The 25,088-nt window shown below is 27.1% G+C and overlaps 1 protein-coding gene across 1 annotated transcript in view; it reads left to right on the top strand.

Annotated features, from left to right (window-relative positions):
- The window catches only part of LOC129983733 (uncharacterized), a 63,011-nt gene extending 37,924 nt beyond the window's left edge, over window positions 1-25,087 (top strand). The window contains exons 20-35 of the mRNA XM_056093332.1: window positions 32-203; window positions 5,781-5,848; window positions 5,950-6,087; window positions 7,457-7,615; window positions 8,676-8,802; window positions 13,807-13,885; window positions 14,538-17,779; window positions 18,525-18,806; window positions 19,540-19,620; window positions 20,041-20,171; window positions 20,941-21,173; window positions 22,001-22,130; window positions 22,590-22,685; window positions 22,767-22,834; window positions 23,975-24,095; window positions 24,709-25,087. Of these exons, the coding sequence (XP_055949307.1) occupies window positions 32-203; window positions 5,781-5,848; window positions 5,950-6,087; window positions 7,457-7,615; window positions 8,676-8,802; window positions 13,807-13,885; window positions 14,538-17,779; window positions 18,525-18,806; window positions 19,540-19,620; window positions 20,041-20,171; window positions 20,941-21,173; window positions 22,001-22,130; window positions 22,590-22,685; window positions 22,767-22,834; window positions 23,975-24,080 (5,112 nt within the window). The 3' untranslated portion in view covers window positions 24,081-24,095; window positions 24,709-25,087. The remainder of the gene's footprint in view (window positions 1-31; window positions 204-5,780; window positions 5,849-5,949; window positions 6,088-7,456; window positions 7,616-8,675; window positions 8,803-13,806; window positions 13,886-14,537; window positions 17,780-18,524; window positions 18,807-19,539; window positions 19,621-20,040; window positions 20,172-20,940; window positions 21,174-22,000; window positions 22,131-22,589; window positions 22,686-22,766; window positions 22,835-23,974; window positions 24,096-24,708) is intronic.
- Window position 25,088: the final 1 nt, after the last annotated feature.

Genomic DNA, 25,088 nt, shown 5'->3' with positions numbered 1-25,088 from the left:
AATCGTGGAATTCATATATTTTGTTTTATAGCAAACAGAGAAAATATTTCCATGGTTTAAAGTTCCATCAGCTAGAATTTGGAAATCTAAATGTGACTTGCCTGAAGGTATGCTGCCAAATGCTGTTCTTCCACCTCACCGAGATCATATTTATGCCCAGTATTTGGAAAGGGTTATTGTTTTCCCTCCTTTGAATCTGAAATGTAAGCAATTTTAACAGTTTAGTGGATTTATTATTTTTTTATCTTCAATACTGTATTGCTTATTGAATGAAAATCTTATTAATATTTGAAATAATTTTGCTTAACCCTTTCGGGATGAGAAGCCTTAATCCTAGAGGCACGCACAGTATGGAGCATATACAAATGGAATCATTCCACTGAACAATCAACCTGTCCACTTGAATTCTATCAAGTGGACAGGTTTTGCATCGCTAAGCCTAAGTCCTATCTTTGTCATTTTTCCTACCTTTTTAGATTATTAATTAACTCATGATACAAGCACATTCTTCCTCTGCAAATGACATTTTCTTATCATAATAAACTGAAACCAAAGCTTTCCATAATAAAAAGAGAAATGAGTGAAATGTATCCAATAGCTACACAAATACTACAGAACTGACTGAAAACCCAAAAAGACTGGTTACAGTTTACAGGGAAAAAGAATTTGTAGTGAGACCAGAAATGTGAATGATTTTATTAAGTGGAAAGTTACACATCTGAACTCTGCTTATTTACATAACTCTTATTCCCCTTCCCCCGCAACAGCTGATGAGTAAAATACCAAAGTCAGGCTGAATATGAGCAAACTGAAGATCATGATACTAAAACTATATTTATTTCAAAAGTAATGGATATAGGGAGCTATCTAGTGGCATTTAAAAATTGTTCCATTTTAGAATGCATATATGCATCACCGTCCCATGAGTTCAATTTCCAGAAATGCAAGAGTTGCGAGAGACATTCCTTGGTGATGCATATATGACACACCCATCGTGAAAGGGTTAAATGTGTTGAAATTGTTTCTTACACTATTTATTTAATTCTGTATCATTCTTTAAAAATTATTAATTTATTGAAAAAAAGTTGGGTTCTAACATTGCTTGGTGCAGTTGATATTATTTTATTTAAAATGAATTTCAGATAATAAGGGGATTTTATATATTATTGATATTTTTTATCAACCCCTTCAGGACCAATCTCTTGTATGGGAGATATGCTCTTTCCACTCTTATCAGCCCAGTGTTGCATCTATGCTATGTACTAAGGATAGCTATAAAAGGCCATCACATGTATGTGTGATTTCAAAATGGAATGATCTATTTGAATTTTTAAATGCTACTAGATGGCAAAAGCTGCAAAGGGCTTTTCAGCAGTTTGATCATATAGCATTTGACCTCATGTACAGGTTTTAATTTTTGTTATGCACTTCTGGATTTGATAAATTCGTTGATATGAGATAAAAAAAAAAGTGTACATGTTATTTAAAGGAATTCCAGTGTTTTTGTTGATTGCTTTGATCTTTTTTTTAAAAGAGAATTATTGAAGTGCCTTCATCTAAGATGCATAAGATGAGAGTGAAATATTTCTGGGTGTGTTGCGATTATATTGAGTTTCATTCCATTAGTCATGGATAAGAAACTGTGTAATCCTCTCAGATAGTGAAATATTAGGGTTTGCAGCAATGATAGCAAATCATAAAGTTTATTTACCTCAGACACAGAGGAATATAATTATAATATGCCATTGGATGCTTGCTTTGAGCCTACATCTGAAATAAAATAGAATGAAGATGAGCTTTTCAGTGAAAACTGATGAAATTGAGAATTTTTAAATTAGTATTTTATTATCTACATATTGTAATTACTTCTTTCTTTTTTTTTTTTAATTTCATATGAATAGCATTTATAACTTTGTTTTTGTAGGCATATTTAAAATTATGAATTTTGCTTGTTTTATTCATTCCTATTGATGTCATATTCTTTTTATTAACTTACATTAAAGACTAATATATTATATACATTAATTGTAAAATTAAATTGCTAATTTTGCATGAATATTTTTGTAAAATTAGGCTTAACTGCAAAAATTTCTTTCACTCCAATATTCCATTCACTCCACAATTCCATTCCAATATTCCATTTTGGAGCTTTGGTCCTATGACACCATTTTGTTCTCTGTGCACTGCTCCTGAAGGGATTAAAGTATATATAAATAATATATTTTTTTTAATGGATTAAAGAAGTTTTGCAAAATTTGTTTGCTGCATACTGTTTTGTGAGAAGATAATAAGCCTAAGTATATAGGAAAGCAAACACTTACACTAGTCATGCCAGTAGGGAAAAAAAAACCTATCTAAGTCCAAAGAATTTCCTGATTTTTGGGACATACTAAAAATAATTCTTGTCACATGGCAGTGGGTCTATTTTCATATCAATTAGGATATACTAGTTAAAAATCTGAAAGAAGTTTCTTTAATTAATCTAAGAATTTTTTATAATATAAACTGTTATGGAAGTGTTTTAAATGTTCTGATTTCAAAAGATCTGCTTTAATATGCTAAATGAGGATATGCAAGGTAATGTGAAGTTTTAGAAGAGCAGAAAAAAAGTTCAGGAAAAAGAAAAGGAGTTTAACACTCAACAAAAGCTGCATTGCAAATGAAATTGTTACTAAAAAAATAAAGTAATGATTAGAAAATGTGCAAAAGAAAAAAATGATATCCGATTGTATAAATTGGTAAAAATAAAAAAATAAGTAAACTTGCTATCCCCCCCCTTTTTTTTTTTTCAATTTAGTAATCATTAGATGCTTTGTATCATGATAGTAAAACTTATTTTGTGCTTTATTTTATCTGAGCCCTTCATTTTGTGAGATTTATAGTTAAAGAACATGAGAAATGATCAGTATTCCCCACCCTTAATATGTAAATCTTGTCTTTCTAAATTTTAAGCAATAAATAAATATAAATTCTTTTTCCTGTATGCAAATATAAACATTTTTTTAATGTACTATTTGAGTAATGTTAAATTGTTGCTTCCTTTCCTTGCATTTTCCCCTCATTAAAACTATGAAGTTTTAAGGAGGAAGTTTATTCCATTATAGCTAACACATAAATGTTGTTTATGCATTTCTTCTTATATTGCATATATGTACAAAGAAATACAGGAAAAATGCAGGGATTTTTTTTTTTTTTTTTTTCTAGATTTGAGTGTCAACCCTGGTAACTTTAACTTTAGTTATGTTATAAATACTTGAAAGTTTGATCTCAATTTTTTATTAAAAGAATTAGACAAGTTTTAGTAAAGATTTTATTACAGTTATTAAAATAGTTTATTATGCATCTGCTTAATTTACGCTTTGCATATAATGCTTTGGAAAACTGGATGGCTGTAGCTTTCATTTGAAGCAGCATATTAACTATATTCCATTTTTTTTTTACCATCATAGTATTATATATGATATATTTCTGCAATAACACAAATTTCATTGTTTTAATGATTGAATCTTACCATTCTTGGGATTAATTTCTTTTCATATAATAGTTTTGCATTTTTTTTTTTTTTTTTTTTTTTTTTAGTATCTTAAGTATGTATTGTATAAATTACATTTGTATTATTGTTCAATTAATTCTATTTTTCTTCTCAGTGTTTATGTTTGACACAGTTCATCATTTTATGCAGCTCAATTTTTCTCCCCTCTCTCCCCAAACCTGAAAAATAGAACTTTTTTCATAGAAATCAATATCGCAAATGTACTACTTCTGTCAATCTTAGTACTATAAAAATTATCTCTTCATGTTACATCATTATTTCATTATATAAAAACTCTCTTCAGTTTTCTAAACCAGGGTGCCATCCTATCGGGAAACCAGGAATTGTCAGGGAATTCCGGGAGATCAGGAGAAATAAGGAAAATTTATTTTTAAACTGAATTTTTTTTTTATTTTTTATGAGTCTATCATTTTTATCAACCATGATAATTTGCTGATATTTTTTCATAAGTAAAATGAAATATCGTTGGCAACTGATGAAAATCAGTTGCTGACTGATAGTCTAAAATAGACTATGGAAGAGAAAGATTTATTACCATATCTAATTTATTTCATATATGTTCAAATATATAATATTTTCAACAAAAAGTTTTTATGTTTTTTTTCAGAATGACAATTTATTGACATAATTATTGAAAGTGGTCTTGCGTATTATGTGAAAAGGCAGTCTAGCTAAAGACTAGCTCCTGTTACCGTTAAAATTTTAAGCTTAGATGGGTCTCATTTATATATATATATATATATGGATCTATTCCATCCTATCCCCTTTTCTTCCTTTCAATATGAAGTCAATTACCATGTGTTATGAGTGCGAAAGTATAAATTTTGGGTATTAATATTCAAAACTGGTTGTAAAATATTGAGGCATTATTATAATTCCAAAACAATTTATTTTAATTAAATAAGTATTTTACAATAGTTTTTCCTTTCCTCAGAAATCTTTTTTTTTTTTTTTTTTTTTTTGAATTATGAAGCATCAGACATGTTGCTATCACTTTACGTAAAACATTTTTGAAATTTATTTTTAACCTGGTGACAGTTGTGACATGGATTACTAAATTCTTTATATGAATGAATGCCATTGACTATATAAAACAGATGTTATTGTTAATATTTTCTTTTAACTTTTCTTTAATTATTTTGTATTCATTTAAAATTCCCCATACATTCAACAAAAATGCTCTACAATTTAAAATTAATATTGGAACATGAGAAATTAATTTGTTTGACACATTATTGGTACAATTGCCTCCTTTAATTTCGGCAAAAAAAAAAAAAAAATTGTAAATCAAAGGGCAGCACTTTTCTCATGCGATATCATATATATGAAACTGTTTCACAGAAAAATTTACAACATTCATATAATATCGTCTTTTTTGAAATCTATACTTCTAAAACATTTTTTTTTATGCAATAAAGAAAAAAAAACCCATAAAAACCAACTTTCCGCTTTTTTTTCTATTTTACTTGCTTAAGCATTGAACCAGCATGCAAGCATGTTTTTTAATTTTTATTATTATTATTATGGTGAGCTAGAAGAGTGGAACAATTTTCCAAATAAAGTTAAGAACATATTGTGCAATAATTAAAGAGAATGAAATAAAGTGACATTATGAAAATGTTGGAAAAATCCAAAAAATGTCAGGAAAATTTCTTTAAAAAAACCTGAAAATGTCAGGGAAATTCAAACAGCAGAAATGCTAGCCACCCTGTAAACATAACAGTGCTCTGTTAATTTGTGAAAATATTCCTTTTATCCATAATTAAATATTTTTCCTAGTTAGATAAGGTTACAATTTAATTTTATAACAAGTTTTATGTGAAATATTGTTGGTATCAGTTAATCAGTATGTAGAAATTTAATTTTGATTAGTACATATTAGAATTATAAGTATTGCAGTAAGAAAATGTATGTTTGAATAAATTAATGCTGTTCAAGTGAATCATAATTTTTATGACACATTTAAATTAAAGCAAATATGTAAATTTTACTTATTTGGAGAACTTTAGAAGTGATAATACTAATCAGGTGGTCAAGATATATTTTACCATCTCATTAGTATTATCTATGAAACATATTAGAACACTTTATATATTGTTTTTGTAAGGATGATCTATAGTGATATTTTACCTAAAGCAGAAATTTATATTCATCTGTCTGTCAGGCTTACATAAATAATACTTTGGCTCTACTATGCTAATAGATTCTTGTGATTTTGTTTTTGTAGATGCATCTCCTTTTCCAGACACTCGTACATGTGTATTATGCAACTATTCTGGTGATAGTCAGCCAAAAGTAAGTTTTATTTCTGGATATTTCAAAGTATTATTAATTATTTATACCTGAAAACTTGATTATTGTATGAATATATTATTGAAATATATTATAAATTTTAGAAATGTGGGCGTCTTTTGTACTGTGGACAAGATGAGTGGATTCATGTAAATTGTGCAATATGGTCGGCTGAAGTATTTCAACAGCAGGATGGTTCACTAAGGAATGTTCACCCAGCTATTTCCAGAGGAAGATTAATGGTAATTTATGCTTCATTTTCTATGAGCACATTGAAAACAAGTGACTTGTTTAATTAATTCCTTTCAAAGAAGATGATTAAAAGTACAAACAAAGAGAAGGTATATAATGTATTCTGAGCTGAAAACTACCTTTTCTGTTACATTCATCGAAAAAAATTTTAAATGATAGTTATAGAAGTGTTAAAAGAGAGGAAAAGGGAGGAAGTAGATAACCAAGTTTGTAAATATGCAACAATGTGATGAAGCATATCTTAATATCTAAAATATCTTAAATAAACTAAAAGGCGATACTACAGACTAAAATAAGCAGAATTTCCATTGGAATGTATGTAAAAAATATGAGTCAGTAAAGGACATTATTGTAAACCACCATTCCCAGTTCAGATTTCAAACATCAATATAGAGTTTGCTGACACATTTTAGGTATCTACATAACAAAATAGCCTGTAATTTCAATTAAATCATTTAGATATAACTTCATATCCATGATGCCTTGTAATTGCCAGACATTAAAGTTATATTATTTTAATTGTCTTACTTTTCAGCTTATTATGTATATAAACCTTTCTAATGGAGACCAATATTGTGGTATCAATGTGGTAATGTGACCAATCTTGTGGCTTTTTCATATATCTTCTAACTTTATTTATTTATTACTACTACTATTACAAACTAAACAGATATTAAATGGAATCCATTTTCTTTAGCATGCAAGGATGGAAAAAAGTCACACTATTTAATATTTAATGAAACCATGAAAACATTTAGAATTTCAGAACAATAATGTAATGTATTGATGGAGATTAAATAAAAAATAAATTTAAGAAATCACCTTATTTCAGAAAAAATCTGTGTCGCTTTTAAATTAAAATCATTAAAAAGACATTTAAAAAAAATTGAAATGGCATGAAAAAACTTTTTGTATTCAAGGATATTTTGTAAGTTATCAAGAAATAATGCCAAAATTCAGTTTAGTTTTTAATTAATGAAAAAAAAAAGAATGTTAAGAAATTGTTTGAGATACATATTCTCATTCTTCAAGATATTTATGTTCCAAATTTCATAGCTGTTAGTGAAATGATCTGGCCTTAGAACACCAACACATACACACGCACACACACATTTTTGTTTATTATTAGTAGAGATAGAAGAGATTTGCTAACAGTGAAACCCTTGGTATTTGTTCTATTTATTATTTTCAATTTGTGAATATTATTCGTTTTAGTTTATTTTTGAAGACGTAATTCTGCTTTATTTTATGGTTTTGATTAAAATTTTTTAATCATTTAATTGTTCCAAGAAATGTTTAATTTCCTTATTAGTTTGGCTCTGTTTATAAACATTCATTTCTTTTTTCTTTTCTTTTTAGCATTGTGAATTTTGCAACCAACTTGGGGCAACTGTTGGGTGCTGTGTAAGAGGTTGCCCTGCTAACTACCATTTTTACTGTGCCCGAAAAGATGAAGCTATTTTGCAAGCAGATAAGAAAGTATTTTGTGCCCTGCATCGAGAAAGCGTTGATGAAAAGGTACTATTTTTGTTTATTATTTACTTACTTTTTGTTGTCTTTATAAATTATATAATGTGCTTGGAATTTAAAATTGTAAAGATTTTTTCTTCCTTTTATTGTAAAAATACTTGAGTATTTTATTATTTGTTGTATTGTGTGCTTTATCATAATTCATTTCTCTATTATTGCTGCTGTTTCTTGAAAGTTAACTCTGAGATCAAAGATTTATAAAAGAAATTTCTGAAACTATTTGATGAAATATTAGTAATATATTTTATTATTTTTTTAAATATCCCTCAGATGTTAAAATTAAAGCTAAGGATATGTGTTAACTATCAATAATATTATATTATTTTTCAAATATTAAACATCAAATTCAATTTATTTGTGTTCCCAAATATTTAAAAAAAATTGATGGGGAGCATTTTTAATTTTTATGGTTATTTATCAACTTTTCTGTGTTATTTTAAAAATAAGAAATTTTTAATTCCTTCGGTTTTTATTTCCAAAGAAAAAAAACTATATATATATATATATATATATATATATATATATATATATATATATATATATTCTTCTCCTTAAAGAAAAACATAAATTATTTAATATTCAGTGTAAAATGTTTAAATTATGAATGCCTTTCATATGTGATTTCTCCAATGAACTTTTTGAACATTTGTGTTTTACCAATTAAATACTGCAAAAAATTACTTCTGTGGAAAAATTTCTATATTTTATGAATCATCTTCTGTTTAATTTAGAATTGTGTATCATATTCCTTTATACTCTTTGATACCTTCCAAGTTTCTATAATTTTATATGTCAACATTACCTGCTGTATTCACCTACTTAATTCTTTTAAATTAAATCTACTTCTTATTCTTATAGTTTATATGTTTCAAATCTTAGTTGAATTATCTATGAAGAAAATGTAACTAAAAATATTTTAATGCAATTAATGAGTAAAAAAATATAATATTGAAATTAAAGTTTTTAAATCTTTCTATGTGCTTAGCTTTAGATACATTGTAAAAATAATAACAAGCTTGAATTTGGATTAATTTTCTTACATTTTTAGATTTTAAGTGAAAAAGATTTTCCTGTTGAAGAAAGAGTCTATGTTAATCAAGCTAGTATACCCCCAAAGTGGGTTAAAAAGAGTTGGGAAGCTCCTATGAATAAAGATTCTCTCCATATTGTTATTGGTAAGCACTCTGTTTATATATTTGTTAGGTATAATCCTATTTATAATTCAGGAACTGGTAAATTTGGTGTCATCAGCATTGCATGATGTTGGATAGTCTATTTTGATAAATCAGGAGATGACCATGGATCAAGATTTGTCAGATATAGCTGCTTTTTCCCCCCTTTTATAATATGTAAATGAAGATATAACAGTAAGAAAGAAAATATATCAACACATTCATATTTAGTACAGTAGCTACTGCTTAATGTTTCAGGTTCTATAAATTTTGGTAACATCAGTCGCTACTGCTTAATGCTTCAGGCTCTATAAATTTTGGTAACATCAGCCAGCTGATAACAATAAATCAATGGTTGAAATCAGTTATCACAATCAAATAACATAAGCTTAATGCTTCAGATTCTATAAATTTTGGTAAGATTAACTAGTTGATAACAATAACCAAATTGGTTGAAATCAATTATACTTTTATCACACGAAGAGAAACAAAAGAAAAACTTTACCTCAGCATTACTTACTTATAATTTATTTCAAAAATAATAATTTAAATATTCATTAAATGTTGCTTATGAACTGTTGTTCCTTAACAACTCACATATATATTGTTCATTATTGTATCATTGTTTTAAATTTATTGAATGCTGTTGTATGCTGCATTTCAAATTATCAAGTGCTTGATTTATTTTAGTATTTATTGAATGGCTTACCTCAATACATTTGCTTTTGTCAGAATCTTCAGCATTTATTGATTGGGCTTGCTCTTAATATCTTCAAGAATTCCACATTTTACTAAGAAGTAATTCATTATATGCAATGAAGAAAAATTTGGTTGTGAGAACCAATTTTCTGCTTTTTTCTATATGATAAAAATAGATTTAGCATTCTGCTAATGTGTTTTTTTAAAATTTGTTTGACAAGCTAAAAGTTAATACAATTTTGCTATCACTGAATATTTTCTTTTATTTTGCTGCAATACTTCTTTCATTCAGAGATGCATGACATTATTGCTGACATTTTCTATCAATCCTTTTTCATTTTTTGTAATTTTTTTTTTCAATTAGTAGACATTGTTTAATTTTGATTTCAGTGTGAGTAAACATTACGAATAAGGAAGATACCTAGAAGTAAATAGAAGTACTTAGAAGTAAGATGATTTCATTCTTAAGATTCTACAGATGTTATTTTGTGCAACACCAAGGTGCGTTGCATCATTAAAAGTCCCTTAATGACTGCTTATTATTGGTGATCATTATATAAAAGTATTGAAACTACTTTTTTTTATTTAGGTTCTTATATTTTCTTTTTTATGGGGGGGGGGCATTTCAGCATGCTAAATCTGTCCAATCATCGATATATATATTTTTTTTTCAGTATCAGATTTTTCAGTGTTTAATGGATTTAATGAATCTGCAGGTACAGTAGAAAAGGTTTTATCTCAGTTTGAGGAAATACTGGATAGAATGGAGAGTATATATCCTTTTCATTGACTATTTTTTCTCTTCCTTTAAATGGAGTGAGGAAGAAAGAATAGTTTTTCTCTTTCATTTCTTTGATTCTTCTTTTATCTCCTTTTGCCTGTTTAGATGAGAAGGGGGTCCTTCCTTTTTAGATATAATTTTATTTATTCATGTAAAACCATGAATGTTGGTCATAACAGTGACTTCAGCTGATCTTTTTTTTTTCTGCACATGATTACATGTTTGTAGAGCATTTGTCAGTTATATTTCAACATCATTTAGTGACTCGTCATTAATAGATTATTCAAGTATTTTTACTTCAATTAATTTTTTTTCCAAAAGTTTAGAACTTTTTTCCAATATATCAAAAAAAAAACATGTGTTTCATTTCATTATATGACTTCTGTAAGTGAATACACTAAATGATTGAAGCATTCTCAAAATAAAATTAAAATAAGCTATTTATAATGCTCCAAAGTTACTTGCCATTAATTTATTACTCTGGTGAAATGAAATCATATGACAACTAAATTAATGCCATTCTACTTTTTCGTGTATTTTTTTCATATTCAAAGAGAATGAATTGCAATCGCCAAAAAATGCTAACTTAAGATTTTACTCAATCTCCATGATTCAAAAATCCAAATAATTCACTTTTGGAATTATGGCTCTCTGAACAACACGATAACTGAAATATGCTTTGAGCTGGAATTCTTAATACCAAATTTGCAGATTTCTAACAAATTTTGGACAAAATCCATTTCCATTAATTTTTTTTTTTTTTTTTAATCTGTTTGTCCGAGTCAAATGAACAGGATAACTTCAAAATGCAAAGCACTACAGTGGTAAAATTTGATCTATACTTTTAGCATCTAAAGTACAGATACATATTAAAATTTTTGAATCTGTCAATAGCCATTGACGTCTGCATTTTCGCATGCACATAAACACTTTAACAAAAAAAAAAAAAAAAAAAAAAAAAAAAGCAACAACTTGGAGGAATGAAATTTTGTGAATTATCTTGTTTTTAAAATTATAGTTCTGTCCTGAATTTTGGATTCAATTCACTGACCAAAATGTTTTGGAGTATGCTCGTCTTTATTTTTTCATTACCATATTGCAACTGGGAGAAATAAAAATCTGTGTATTCTGGCATTTACAATCTTGCCGAAAGATCCTAGTGTTTGGATCCTTATTTTCCCAAAGATCCTAGTTTTTATAATAAAGGGAGGGGTGATAACACCTTTATTAGAGCATATAATGAAGTATTGGGGAGACATTTTCATCTGGTTTTCATATAGGTTGCACAGCATATTAATGCATTTCTTAAAATGTTGCAGAATGATGTCTTATTTTTGCCTGTTTAAGCATTTGATATACATAAGTTAAACAATGATTGTGTCCTTTAAAAATTTTGGAAGGAAATTTTTAAGTTGAAATTATTTTGTGAAAATATTTCTTATCACCGTATAATTTATCTAAAAATGTGTTTTGTTCTGCAATTGGTAAAGAAGAGTACAAGCATAAGGGGCAAATTATTGAAAAACTTACATTCCAAAATCAGTGTCTGATGTAATCGATGTACTTAAAAATTTTGGAATTCTTAATGAATTGGTCTTCGGTAAATTTTGCATCAGTAAAAAATGTTGTTTTGGCGGAGAACAAGTAAGTGTGAAAAAAAGAAATGTATCCTGTGCTTTCATCAGAAAGGGTAAAAAGATGTTATGAAGATGCTATTCTCGTATATTTCCTAGTCAAGTAATTTTTGCTTAATTTTGATAATTTTCATATCAGGAAAATAAAAGTGGATATGATTTATTATTATTATAATTCTTTATTTGAAGATCATAAATTTTTAAAAAGTGTTAATAGTTTTGGAAATTATTTTAATTTTTTTCCTCTTGATCATGCAGCATATATTAAAAGTTGAAAGAAGATTCAGCATTAATTAAAATATTGAAGCAGAAAATTTAAATGACAAAATTATGTATTTCATAATCTGTAGTCTAGGTCCACATAAAGCAATCTGGCAGAATTCATTTATTAATCATTACTAAAGAATTGAGAATGTTAGCTACGTTAGCCCATTCAAAATATCGCCTATTTTTGAAGAAACAGATATTGAAAGAAATACTTATAATGACATGAAGAAAGTTAGGCTCTGATTTCTTGATTCCTTAATTGGAAAGGAAATTGGTGAAATTGAATATAAAGCTAATGCACTTGTTCAATCCTAAAATTTTTCATTGCTAACAAAATCTAATGTGTTGAAAAAATCTATTGATTAAAAAATTGAACAAATTGAAAGTGTTTGGAAATATCTCTAAAAGGAAACAACCTTTTATTTACACATTAGAAATTCTAAATTAGTTTGATTTTTATATTTTAGATTTGTTTACTTATATTCCTAACTTTTTTTTCCTCGAAGAATTGAAATGTTAATGAACTAGCAATATAAGATTGTTTTCCCCCCTTATACTACTAACTATAAAGTAATTAAATAATTTAAGGATATCTGATGAGAATCTTTTAATAAGATTTTTCAAATGAAACTTACATTAAAGAAAACCATTTAAAAAAATTACATTACAATACATTACATAAAATTACATTACATTACAATTTACTTACATTAAAAAAAAAAACATTTTAAATAACTTTATTTCAATGTTAGTGAAAAATATTCAATAATTTCTGGTAGTATTTTATATTTATATTTGTATAAAATTGGACACTTACTTAGTTAATACTCAACTTAATTTATTTCATTGAATTTAGAACTCTATAGTAAAAAAAAATAAATTTCAAAGTTGATATTTTTTTCTAAAGGTGTTTATTATACTTATGAAATGGTTATTTGTTAAAAATAAAATTAGTCTATGTGTCCAGCGCATCTTTATGAGTAAATTTATGACTAATAGTTGTGAGATATGATTTGCCATGTAAAAGTTTGCCTATACAATTATCTTTTAGTTTTGTTTATATTAATTAGTATTTTTGCAATAATTAAATAAATAAATGCTTATGAAAATGAAGCTTATTTGAAACCTAATAATTAAAAATGACATTTTGTTCTGTTTTCTGAGTATTAAATTTTGTTTGTTCTGTATTGATTTTAGTTAGAAAGAGTAGAATTACTTTTCACATAGTATTAAGAATGGTGTACTGTGCTATAAATAGAAGGAGGAAATGAAGCGAGGCCATTCTGAATATTTTAGATAGATAGGGAAAGGAAAAAAAAAAATCAGGCAGTTTTTTTTTTTTTTTTTTTTTTTAATTAAGTAGCAAAAATGACACACAACATTGTGATTTTCTTAAAAGAATTTTATTGAATAAATATGAAAACTTAGGAGTTTGTTTTCCATAGTTTTATCAATATATAGGATATGCTGTGCACATTATTTTGAAAGTATTGCATATTTGTGCTTGAGTAAAATTTTAAAATAACTTAAAGGAATAAAATTGTGATATATTATTCAACTTTTAAAATTTTAATTTAAATGAAAATCTATGGCAATGAGAACACTTAAGAATATTTCCTTTTTTAGGATCCTTGACAGTGAATAAATTAGGACGGTTAACAAAATTATCACATAATAAAAATGTTTTGATTCCTGTTGGCTATGAGTAAGTAATTATTTTATTTTGTAGCATGTGTGTGTTTATCACATAATATCACATAATAAAAATGTTTTGATTCCTGTTGACTATGAGTAAGTAAATATTTTATTTTATTTTGTTTGTAACACTTGTGTGTTTATCTTAGAATCCTACTTTGTCAAAATAAGTTCTGTTAACAAAGTCACTTTTTTTCATAGTCTTTAAATTTTAGCAAATCATTTCTGATCTAAAAGCAATAATTACAGAATAAAACTGTGGTAAAGGAATTTTTTATACAAAATTATTCTGTTATTTTCGAAATTATATAAGAAAAAGCATTTAATTTTTAAAATACTTCGAAAATATAAATTTAATATGTTTTTGGTATGTTAGTCGAAAATAAATGTTCTCCTCAGGTGGATTTTGAGAAAGTGATACTCCTAATTTCAACTGAATTAGTGGCAAAATATTAATTAAAATTGGTGATTATTTATATTATTTGAATTAGTCATAACTAAATTAATGGACTCGATCAATTGGTAAGTCATCACACTGATCAATGGTTTATTTTAAATTTTCATTGTTTGTATATATATTAATTAATAGGATTTGTAAAAGGGAATGTTCTTATAAGGATATCTATATTTAATATAAAATTAAATTTCATTTCTATTTTCAGATGTACCAGAATATTTTGGAGCACAAAAAATCCAAATTTACGAGTAAAATATACCTGCCGTGTTATAGAAATAAAACCACATCTACCATCTCGTCATTCAGATGCAATAGCTAATACAACAACCGTTCATTATCCTGAACCATCTTGTTTTGCAAACAAGAATGCAGAAGTTCCTTTTAAAACAAATTTTTCATTATGTAAACAGAAAACTTTAAATATGGAGAATTCAAATTCTAAAAGTAATGAAGATTGTGATGATCCAGATATCACCAGTGTTGTAAGAAAAGTTCTGCGTCGTTTGATTAAAAAGGTTGTTAAAAAGGAATCGAAAACTAAGTTATTTGTTGAATGTGATAAAAAGAATAATAATTTTCTTGAATTAAAAAGCTGCAAAGATCATAATTCTGAAGTTAGTAGAAACCCAAGTCACTTAAATGATTTAAAATTGGAAAAGCAAAAAATACTACTGCCTCGATTTAATGGGAACAGAAAAAAGTACCAGTGCGATTTGCAAGAAATTAAAAATTGTCTTGACTGTAATAAAGATTCATCTAATAAAGAAAGGTCAGGTCAGAACTCTGTTAGCAGCTTAGAGGAATGCTCAGATGATTCTGAATGCGATAAAATGAATTATAAGGAGTCTAATTCTGACTTGAATGACCAATTAGATCGGAGAAATGTATGGAAGTCTAAAAATTGTAATGATAAACTTCGAAGTAGCTTGAAAACTTATGAATTCAAAAAATACCGAAAACGAATTAAAAATCTGAATGACGAGCATAATATGAATTCTGATAAACTTTTTCAGTTGTTGCATGAAGAAACATTTTCTAAAAATGAGTATGAAAACATTTGTAATCAATATAAAGAGATTTCATCGATGTCCCCAAAAATAAAATCCTTATTTAATTCTGTTTTACCTTCTCAATCTGTTACTGAAACTGTTCTACCTGTTTATGGAGTGGGAGCAAAAGATCCCTCAGGTATTACGGAGAGTTCTGGATATAGTTCTAATGAAGATAATCACTTACGACAATCTACCAGACAGCCTTCCTTACCTAATCAGCCAAATGATATGAAATCCAATTCTGCAGAAAAATCTGGAAAAATGAACATTGCATCTTCTTGGGAAAGAGGCGTGAAGTTTAATGGTCAAAAACAAAAAGAATTTCATTCTAATTTAGATGAATTGGATAAAAAAATATGTGAAGAAAAATTTTCTGCATCTAAAAATGAAAGAAATGTGTGTAACAATATCTTATTTGAAAAAACTTATTCAAAAGACAAAATTCTTAATGGTATGTGCCAAACTACAGGACCTTTCAAATGCTCCAAATGCAAAAGATTGTATCGTACTATTGAAAGTTTTAAAAAACATTCAGATTTATGTAATTTTGTTATTGATTCCTCTTCTGGAGAAGAAGAGTCTGACAGCAGCATGTCTTCTGAAAAATCAAGTGAAGATAATTGTACTGTTTCAGGAAAACCTTTAGAAAAAAACAAGGAGAAAAATCAAGCTTTAGATGCAATGGATGTTGATGAACCATATCCAGAAACTTCTTGCAACAATAAATTTAGGAATAATAAAGAAACATCAGAAAATATGAAAAACTGTGTTAATGGAGACAGTTCAGTTACATGTGCACAAAATGCCAATAATCAATCATTTAAACAGAAGCAAAACTCCCTTCTTTCAAATAATTTCCATTCAAGCAAACATTCAACTTTGAATTCTAGTAATAACTTTGCTTCCGTTCTACGGGCCACAAACAGGTCTGTTATTGAACAAAAAGTACTCTTGGCTGATAAACAAGACCTTGTACCAAATGCAGTTTCTATGAATGAAAGGATTGTTATTCCAACTCAGCAGTCTCTAAATTCACCTGTTAGTATTAATTGCACACAGAATGTCATGCCAAATGTTCCAGTGGAGATTAATAGTGTACCATTAGTTGCTGAAAATATACCAAATGTTTTCAACTGTGGTTACAGTAATACTTTATGCAACAATCCTCCAAATAATATTATGCCAATGCCCTGCAATACACTTATTATTCCACCAAATCCTACCCCTGTGCCCCAATCAAGCCCAGTTTTAAGTCAGATCGCAGTGCCCCAGGGTAACTTTATACAGCCTTCCATTGATTTAAATCCAAGCTCACAATTATCATATGTTGGTTCTATAACTATTACTAACAATGAAACCATGTCTTTAGCTGTGAATGTGCCTGATCAGATAGTTCCAATTTTTCCTCAACAAGATCTTAATTTTGGTGTTATCCAGAACCCTATACAAATACCTCAACCAGCAGAAATACACCTTTCGACAGTGAATGTTCAGCACATATCAGTTCAGAGCTCATTTTCTGCCAATACAGTGAACCAACTTGTATTTCCTCAACAAGCAGTATCTTTTCCTCAAGGGCAGGTGATGTTTGTTGAAGATCCAGTTACACATCATTTATCTCCAGCACAACCACCCTCAAATTATGTATTTCAAGTTCCCATTGAACAAACACAGAATTGTGCTTTTACCACTTATGTTCCTCAACAAGAAATACAACCCCAGTTTCTTAACCAATTCACTTTCCAATCTAATACACAGCAAATTTCAAATCAACAAATGAATAATGTTTTCCAGCTGCAGAATCCTGTGCCATTTGCAGTGGGAAATCTTCCACAGCCAACAGAAATACAAAGAACAGTGGATAATCGCTCTGTAAATATAATTACAAATTCTCATGATCAGTTAATTGAAAACTCAGCTGCAAAAGTACAGCTGGCAGCTAAGAAAACTTCCCAAGTGATTCAATCAACTGTAAGTCCATCACCTCCTAGTTTGAGCAGTAGGTCATCTCCTGCTTCAGATATATCAAATAATAGCAAAAATTGTGTGTCAGCTATAACAGTGCCACCAAATAGTAATATTGTAGATATTCTTAAAAAGGCAGCTGAACAGATGTTGAATATTAAAGCAAATTTGACTAAGAAGGAAAATAGTAAATCTGAAGTACCTGAGAAAAAAACCAGGTTTGCACACACTCGTAAAGTTGCTGCTAGGAAGGCTGAAAAACTGAAACAGAAAAATGCTGTTTTGAATGGCAGTAATTCTTCAGTGACTTCTCAGGTGAAACCTAAAAGTGTTAAATTAAATATTATTAAGCCTACTTTCAGTATTCCATTTGTACCTATCCCTGCACCAACTAAGGCAGTGAACACACCTTCACCAAAGAGTGAAGAAGGTATGCTTCATTTCAGTTTATTATTAAGAATTTTACATTCATAATCATGTTGAGGATTTCTTGCTTTTATTTTTAATTAAATGCAATCACAGTCTAATGTATTTTATGTTCAGCATTTTGAGCTATCCAAAATATGTGTAATGTTCTCCAAACTGCTCCCTCACACAACAAACTATTTATAATAATTTATTTTTTAAAATTAAATATTAGAACATTTTTAGAAATAGCTATAACTTACTATGTCTATTTTAAAAATGATATCCAATGATATTGTATAACTACATTCCATTGTTTAAATATTAGTTTATGCATGACTGTTAAATTAAAAATCATATTTATCTTTTTAATATTTTTGCTGATATTCTTAAATAAATTAAAATTTGATTTATAATAGTGTTTATAATTTAGATTTAATTACATGAGCTAGTTCTGGCATTAAAATAAAATTAGAAATTATATACTTAAAATAAAAGATTTCAATCAATTTATGTTCTTTTAAAATGTTCATCTATGAATGAATACTATTGCAACATTTTTCTGTTTTGAATAGTTAAAGGTTGTAAATAAAATCTATTATTTTTATTTCATTTGTTATATTTAATAGTATTGATACTACTATTTGTAAATATACTGCTATCTACAAACCTTTAAAAAAATTTAGATGAAGAACTGTTTGGAATTTAATAATAAACTATACTCAAGTAATATGACTCTGAATGTGTTAAATAATTTCCTATCTTTATAGTTAAAACAGCAGAGTCCGCCAAACCCCTTCCATTACCAGAGAAGAAAGAAAATACTTTGCCTGCACCACAACTAGAAGTTCCAACAACTTTAGAAAGCAATTCTGACATTTATTGTTATGATGATGATGATGAATCTGAAGAAGAATCTCCCTTAGTAAGAATGCATTTACGTCAGATGGAACTAGAAGGAAGAGAAGAATCTTTTCCAAAAGACAGGCCATATCTTATGTATGAAATTGATAGTGAAGATGGATTGCATATTCAATCTAGGAATCTAAGAGGTAATACTTTTGTAAATTGTTGATATAGAAATTTATTCAGGTATTGCTATCATTTATACGAAGTTCATTAAAGTATTACTTAATTTGTATGTGTGAAAAACAATGGGTTTTTTTTTTCATGGTCTTATATTAAAAAGAAATTTAATTTTAAGCGCTGAAAAGAGGAACTAACAAAAAGAACTATCAAAGATAGTATGTTTTTATTTTCATCAGGTTTTAACATTTACGTCTCTGTACCAAATATTCTGAGGCCAATTTTCACCTCTGCCTCTAAATACATATACTAATTATACTAATCCAAAATTTTATTGAAAAATGTGTGGAATATTAATGAAATGGAGAATTTATATTCAAATTGTCTTTAAATTTTATAAATATTGTTAAAATAGTTATTATCTCCGCCTGTGTTTTTTTTAATGGATGAAAAAATCTTTTCAAGGTCACATTCTGATTCATATATTATTATAGGCAGTAATGGCATTTATTTAAATGAATTCAAGAGGCTTTTTAAAATATTAAAGTGTAATATGAATTATAAGTAATTCATGCTTTATTAATAACATGTTGGCTTCAATGATATGTAATATGTTTTTTTTTTTTTTTTTTTTTTTTTTTTGACAAGTGATATGCATTTATATTATTTCATAGAAATTTTATCTATTTATCTCTTAATTCATTAAGATAGTTTGTCATCAATAAAAATTATATATATATTATTTGGGTTATTCAATAGATGCCTGGTTGAAAGTGTATGATGAATTGCAGGATGCCCGCATTGCAGCTCATATGAAACAAATCACCTTAGCTCCTGAAGGTTGGTTCTTATTTCATTTTATTTTTGTTTATTCTTTCACATTGTCTTGTGAAGTATTTTGCAATAAACTTTCAAATCACTTTATTAAAAAAATGCTTGAACCTATTTTTCTTTTTTATCTTTGAAAAAATGTTCCTCTTGACAGATTTAAAAAAAAAAAAAAAAAATGGAGAGGGAAATGAAATTTTAACTAAAAAGGTGTTTTTTTTTTTTTTTTTTTTTTTTTTTTTGTAAATTCTAGCAATGAGCACATAATTAAAACATTTGAATATGAGATCTGTTAACTATTGACAGAAATTAATAATTTGCTTAGCTTAAAATATAGACTTCATTTTATAAAATTAAAATATTGATTATAATGTTTTAGATAAAAGTTAAAGGATAAAATGTCCCCAAATATATTTTTACTTCACCTTATAGATGTTAATGGACCTCATATGTTGGGCTTGGATAATCCTGCACTTGTGTACTTGTTAGAGCAATTGCCTGGGGCTGAATGCTGTCCAGATTATGAGTTTCTTTTCCACCAACCTTCTAAAGAAATATTTGAGGTATTCTTGTTAAAAGCACTTTTTTGTGCATAAATATGAATTAGATTTCCAGTCTTCTGGTAATTCTTACATTTGTAACTTATAAATATTATTTAATTTGTGGTTTGATTTTTTAAAATATATTTGTATTAAAAAAAAAAGCTTCTTAAACTTTTTTCATATATGTCCTCCTTTTTATTTTTTAGCGGAATATTTATTCAAAATTGTTTGTTTTTATCTTTATTTAAAATCTTGAATGTCTGAAAGAAGTATCAGGAAAAAATTTTGCCACACCAATATTGTGTGATACAATCTTAGTTTATATGACTATCAATAGTTTAAGCCTTCTTTCCATCATGCTCTTTTTATTTGTTATGCCTAAACTTTTTGATAGTAGGAAAAGAAGATAGTTAACCTCCTAGTAGTTAAAAATAGTTAGTAATAGTCAGTAGATAAAAGTAACTACAATTTTATCTTCCATTGATTTGTAAAAAGAGTGAAGATGAAAGAAATTACTTTTCTACTTCCTTCTAAAATCTTGATTTTTTAAAAAAATATTTATGGATTCTTTAACATCTAAGAAGTCATGCTCTGAAAATTATTATTTGTTAAAGAATTCAATTGATTATTTTGTTTTTAAATACATTATCATTTCTAATAGTTTCCATTCGTTTTTTATATGAAAATTAAGTAGTTCACGACTAATTATTACCTAGATTGTTCACAAATAAAAAGCCAAGAATGTAAAAGATTTTTTAAGGAGAATTTAATTTCTCTTTTATCTGATTAGATTCCTGAAAATGCAACTGGCTGTGCTAGAAGTGAAGGATTTCAAGGCAGAAAAGACTCGGATATGTTTAACTTTTTAGCATCAGAGCATCGAAACAGGCCATTATTTTTGCCACCGGAAGAGGAGGAAGAAGGAGCTCAAAAATCATCAAGACGGACAAATCTTGATTTACCTATTGCAATGCGCTTCCGCTTCCTTAAAGATGTTGCAAGAGAAACTGTTGGTGTTTACAGGTAAAGAATATGTGACAATTGATCTGTGTAGAATACAGCAGGAATAATGGTTAATTAAGTTTAAGATAATTTTTTAAATGTAAGCTAATTTATGGCTATAAAAAATTAATTTAAAAGATATGTGTAAGAATCAAAATCACTTAAGTTGATAATATAGAAATATTAAAAAAATAAAAATCTGAAATTAAATTTTTTATGAATGTCCCTTTTAACTAAATATTAAAATTAAATGTTTTATATTCTTAATAGGGTTGAATTGATACTTGATTTTGCCATTTCAGGTACAATTTCAAGCTATCAATTTTCAGTTGTACTCATTAGAGCTGTTAACCTATTTTTTCTTCCATTGGAATGACACTGGGTAAATTTTTGGGTATTAGTTATCATACTTATGTTGATGAATAACTGGTACCGATATGTATATGGTTCTAAATTGGGAGTTTGCATTAGAACAATGTGCCAATGGCATTAGTTTTGATGGTTATTTACTGGTAGAGAAAAGAAAATTCTCCGTTGATATAATTAGTATGAAGGCAAGGATTTTTCAGTGAAATGTGTTCATCATTACATGGGTTAAAGGGCAGTAATAACTGTGTAGGGAAATTACTGTGAAATGTTTGGCATTAATTGCCAATTGAAATTAAAATAATTGTTGTATTTTACAGCTTTATGAAAAAATTGACATTTGTATGGTGCTGTTATTAAATTCTTTAATATTAAAAGCAACATTCTTCTTTAAATTATGGACTGGTAAAAAAGATTTTTTTTTCTTTCCTTTTTTTCCCCCCTGATTTTGAAAAATTACATATTGTTCACTTTGAATTTAGATCAAGTATTCATGGACGAGGGCTGTTTTGTAAAAGAAATATTGACCCTGGTGAACTAGTCATTGAGTATGCTGGAGAAGTCATACGATCTGTTCTCACTGACAAAAGGGAACGCATTTATCAGAGCAAGGTAATTCATTATTTAGCAAAAATAAATATATACTTTTTATAATGTCCTGCTTCAGTATTATATGTGAATTCTTAAATTTGTTACTGATATTTTCTTTCTGAAAACTTGACCCTGTTAAATGTCACTTGTTCAACTAAAATTCCAAAGAAAAATGATATATGTATGAATACCAAGTAATTTATCAGATTAATGTTAGTTGATAAATTTAAAATTGTTAAGATTTTGAAGTGTGATTCACAGGCAAATGGGTTAAGTCATCATTCAGGTTATTGATGTAATTATAAGTATCTTTAATTACCTTTTATGGCTTCACTTTGTAATATAATTTCTTATATCTCTTTTGTTTCTCCAAAAAGGGAAAATTTTAATTATCTTGACTGCTATATTTTTCCTATAAATTTCTGATTTCAAAAAATAATTGTAGAAAATATATGCTTAAAATGAAATTTGGTTACTTAGGGTATTGGATGCTACATGTTTAGAATTGATGATGATGAAGTGGTTGATGCTACCATGCATGGAAATGCTGCTAGATTCATCAATCATTCATGTGAAGTTAGTATAAACATAAAGATTTTTCATTTCAATTTTTTTTAACTAATCACTCACATATTAATATAAAATATATACTTGCAGCCCAATTGCTTTTCTAAGGTGATAACTATTGATGGAAAAAAGCACATAGTCATATTTGCTCTTAGAAGGTATGTTTCAAAAGTTTTTTGTATTAAATATCATTTATTGATTCACCATGTTATTTTAATTGGCAGTATGCTAAACACACACACACAAAAAAAATACTTTTAAAACTTAATTTTATGGTACGTTTAATTCTCATTTTGGAAAAAGCCGAAAGTTGAGATGCTTTAGGAGATAGATGACGATAAAAATTACAGTATTTTCATGACAAATTAACTGAATTATGAATAATAATGAAGTTTTTGACATAAAGTTTCATTGCAGATAAAGCTTTTAAAAGGCAAAAAAGAAAGAGATTCATTAGTAAAGTTATGGATGTTTAAAAAAGGATCTCTATATTGAAATATTTAAAGATATCTGTACAAAATTGAATAACCAAAAAAAAAGAATTAGTTTGTAAAGCATATTTTATAGTACTGGAACATAAGTCTAAATTTTTATTTTGGGTTACATAAAAACTTTTTTAAAAGCTGCTTGCAGGCATTCAATAGAGAAAATTATTAAATATAATTAATACGAAATATAGTTTTATAATGAAAATTACTAATTTAGCAAACTATCATTCTGTATTCAAAACCTAAAAAATATTTCAGTATTTAATATGCATGTAACAAATTAATGATGACAAATGTTAATGTGAATGACAAATGTTAATGTGAATGACAAATATTTATGGATGTAACAGTAATACTCAGAAACTAAGTACCTATTTATCAAATAATTTCTTATAAAAGATTGCTTACTAGTTTAAACACAGGTGCCTTTTATTTCTTTTTATTCTATATTTATATAAATGAATAATTTTTTGCTAAAAAAATAAGATTTATAAAAAAATTGCTTTTATTTATTTAGTAAGCAGATTAAATTCGTCTTTTTTTACAAAATCAAGTGCATACATATTTTATAGTTGCATAAACTTTGATTAAGTATTTAATAGTAAATCAAAGTTTTGGGGCAAAAAATTAATAAAATTCAATTAAAATCAGTTGAATGCTTTTAAATATATTATTATTACATCGTTATAGACCAGAATGTTGAAAATGCATTCATAAAGTAAACATATATTCTTATTTTATTTGTTTTAAAGTTATTGTTGTGTACACTTTTTCACAAAGAATAATAAATAATTTTTTTTTTCTCTCCAGGATAATAAAAGGAGAGGAATTAACTTATGACTATAAATTTCCTTTTGAAGATGAAAAGATACCTTGTCATTGTAATTCTAGAAGGTGTCGTAAATATCTAAACTGAGAGCTTGAACCAAATGTGAGTATTTCTTTATATAAAGATAAGTTTTTTAGCTTTATGTTGTACTTCTTATGCAATTGTTTTGGGTTTTTTTCTTTATATTAGTTTGATAAATGCATTGATTGTCATTAATTTTCAAAGTAGTCCTTTTTTTAGACTATGTTGAAATTATTTATGTGAATCAATCATCAATATGTTGATTTTTCAGACAATAATTTAAAGTTTTTTTTTTACAAGTTTAAAAATTTAATATCTTTTTCCATTATTTACGACAAACGTCATGACCAGGTTGTATCTAGTCTTTAACTAAAACTCATTAATTTTTCAGGATTTTTAATTGTAGTTCATCAAAACTGAAAATAAAAAAAATTGTTCCAAAATTAACAACTTTCTTCCCTTCTGCTTGATAAGTATGGAATTGAAATCATATGCAGACTGAAATAATTAAAATTAAGCCATTTTAATTTCGTTAGCAGTGACTAGAAGCACTCAAATATATGGTTTTTTGTTGCATAAATGTCTAGAAAGAAATATTAATCTTTTTTTTTTTTAAACCAAAATAAGCTTATTTTGTATATACCATTCTAAAGGCTCTTTTCTATTATATTAATGAATCATTTTTCTTATGCAGGTAGGACTGCTGTGAAGAGTCGGAGACTTTCTGTGATACATTTTTATAAGGATCAATGACTAAGAATTTTGTTATTTAATAAATGAAATGAAAGGTGCTGTTCCTTAATCATGTAGATAATTTTAAGCAGCTTTATGTACTTAAATTTAATCATTGTACAGAATTATAAAAAAGACTACTTTTTAAGAATTTGTAAATAAAATCATTTTATATTTGTTCATGAATTTTGTGAATTGACTTTTAATGTGTTTTTATAAAAATTGTAGATAACCAAGTGTGTTTTATTTTTCAGGTAAATTGTATTTTTTATGAAATTTATATGCCTGAATTTAAAATATTGTAGGTGCCATAAATGTTTATTAATAAATTTTCTTCATAAC

Source organism: Argiope bruennichi, chromosome 9 (assembly GCF_947563725.1).
Source record: "Argiope bruennichi chromosome 9, qqArgBrue1.1, whole genome shotgun sequence".
In the NCBI taxonomy this organism is placed as follows: Eukaryota; Metazoa; Arthropoda; class Arachnida; order Araneae; family Araneidae; genus Argiope; species Argiope bruennichi.
Note: the sequence above shows the minus strand (reverse complement) of the source record. Positions and strands in the feature narration are given on the sequence as shown.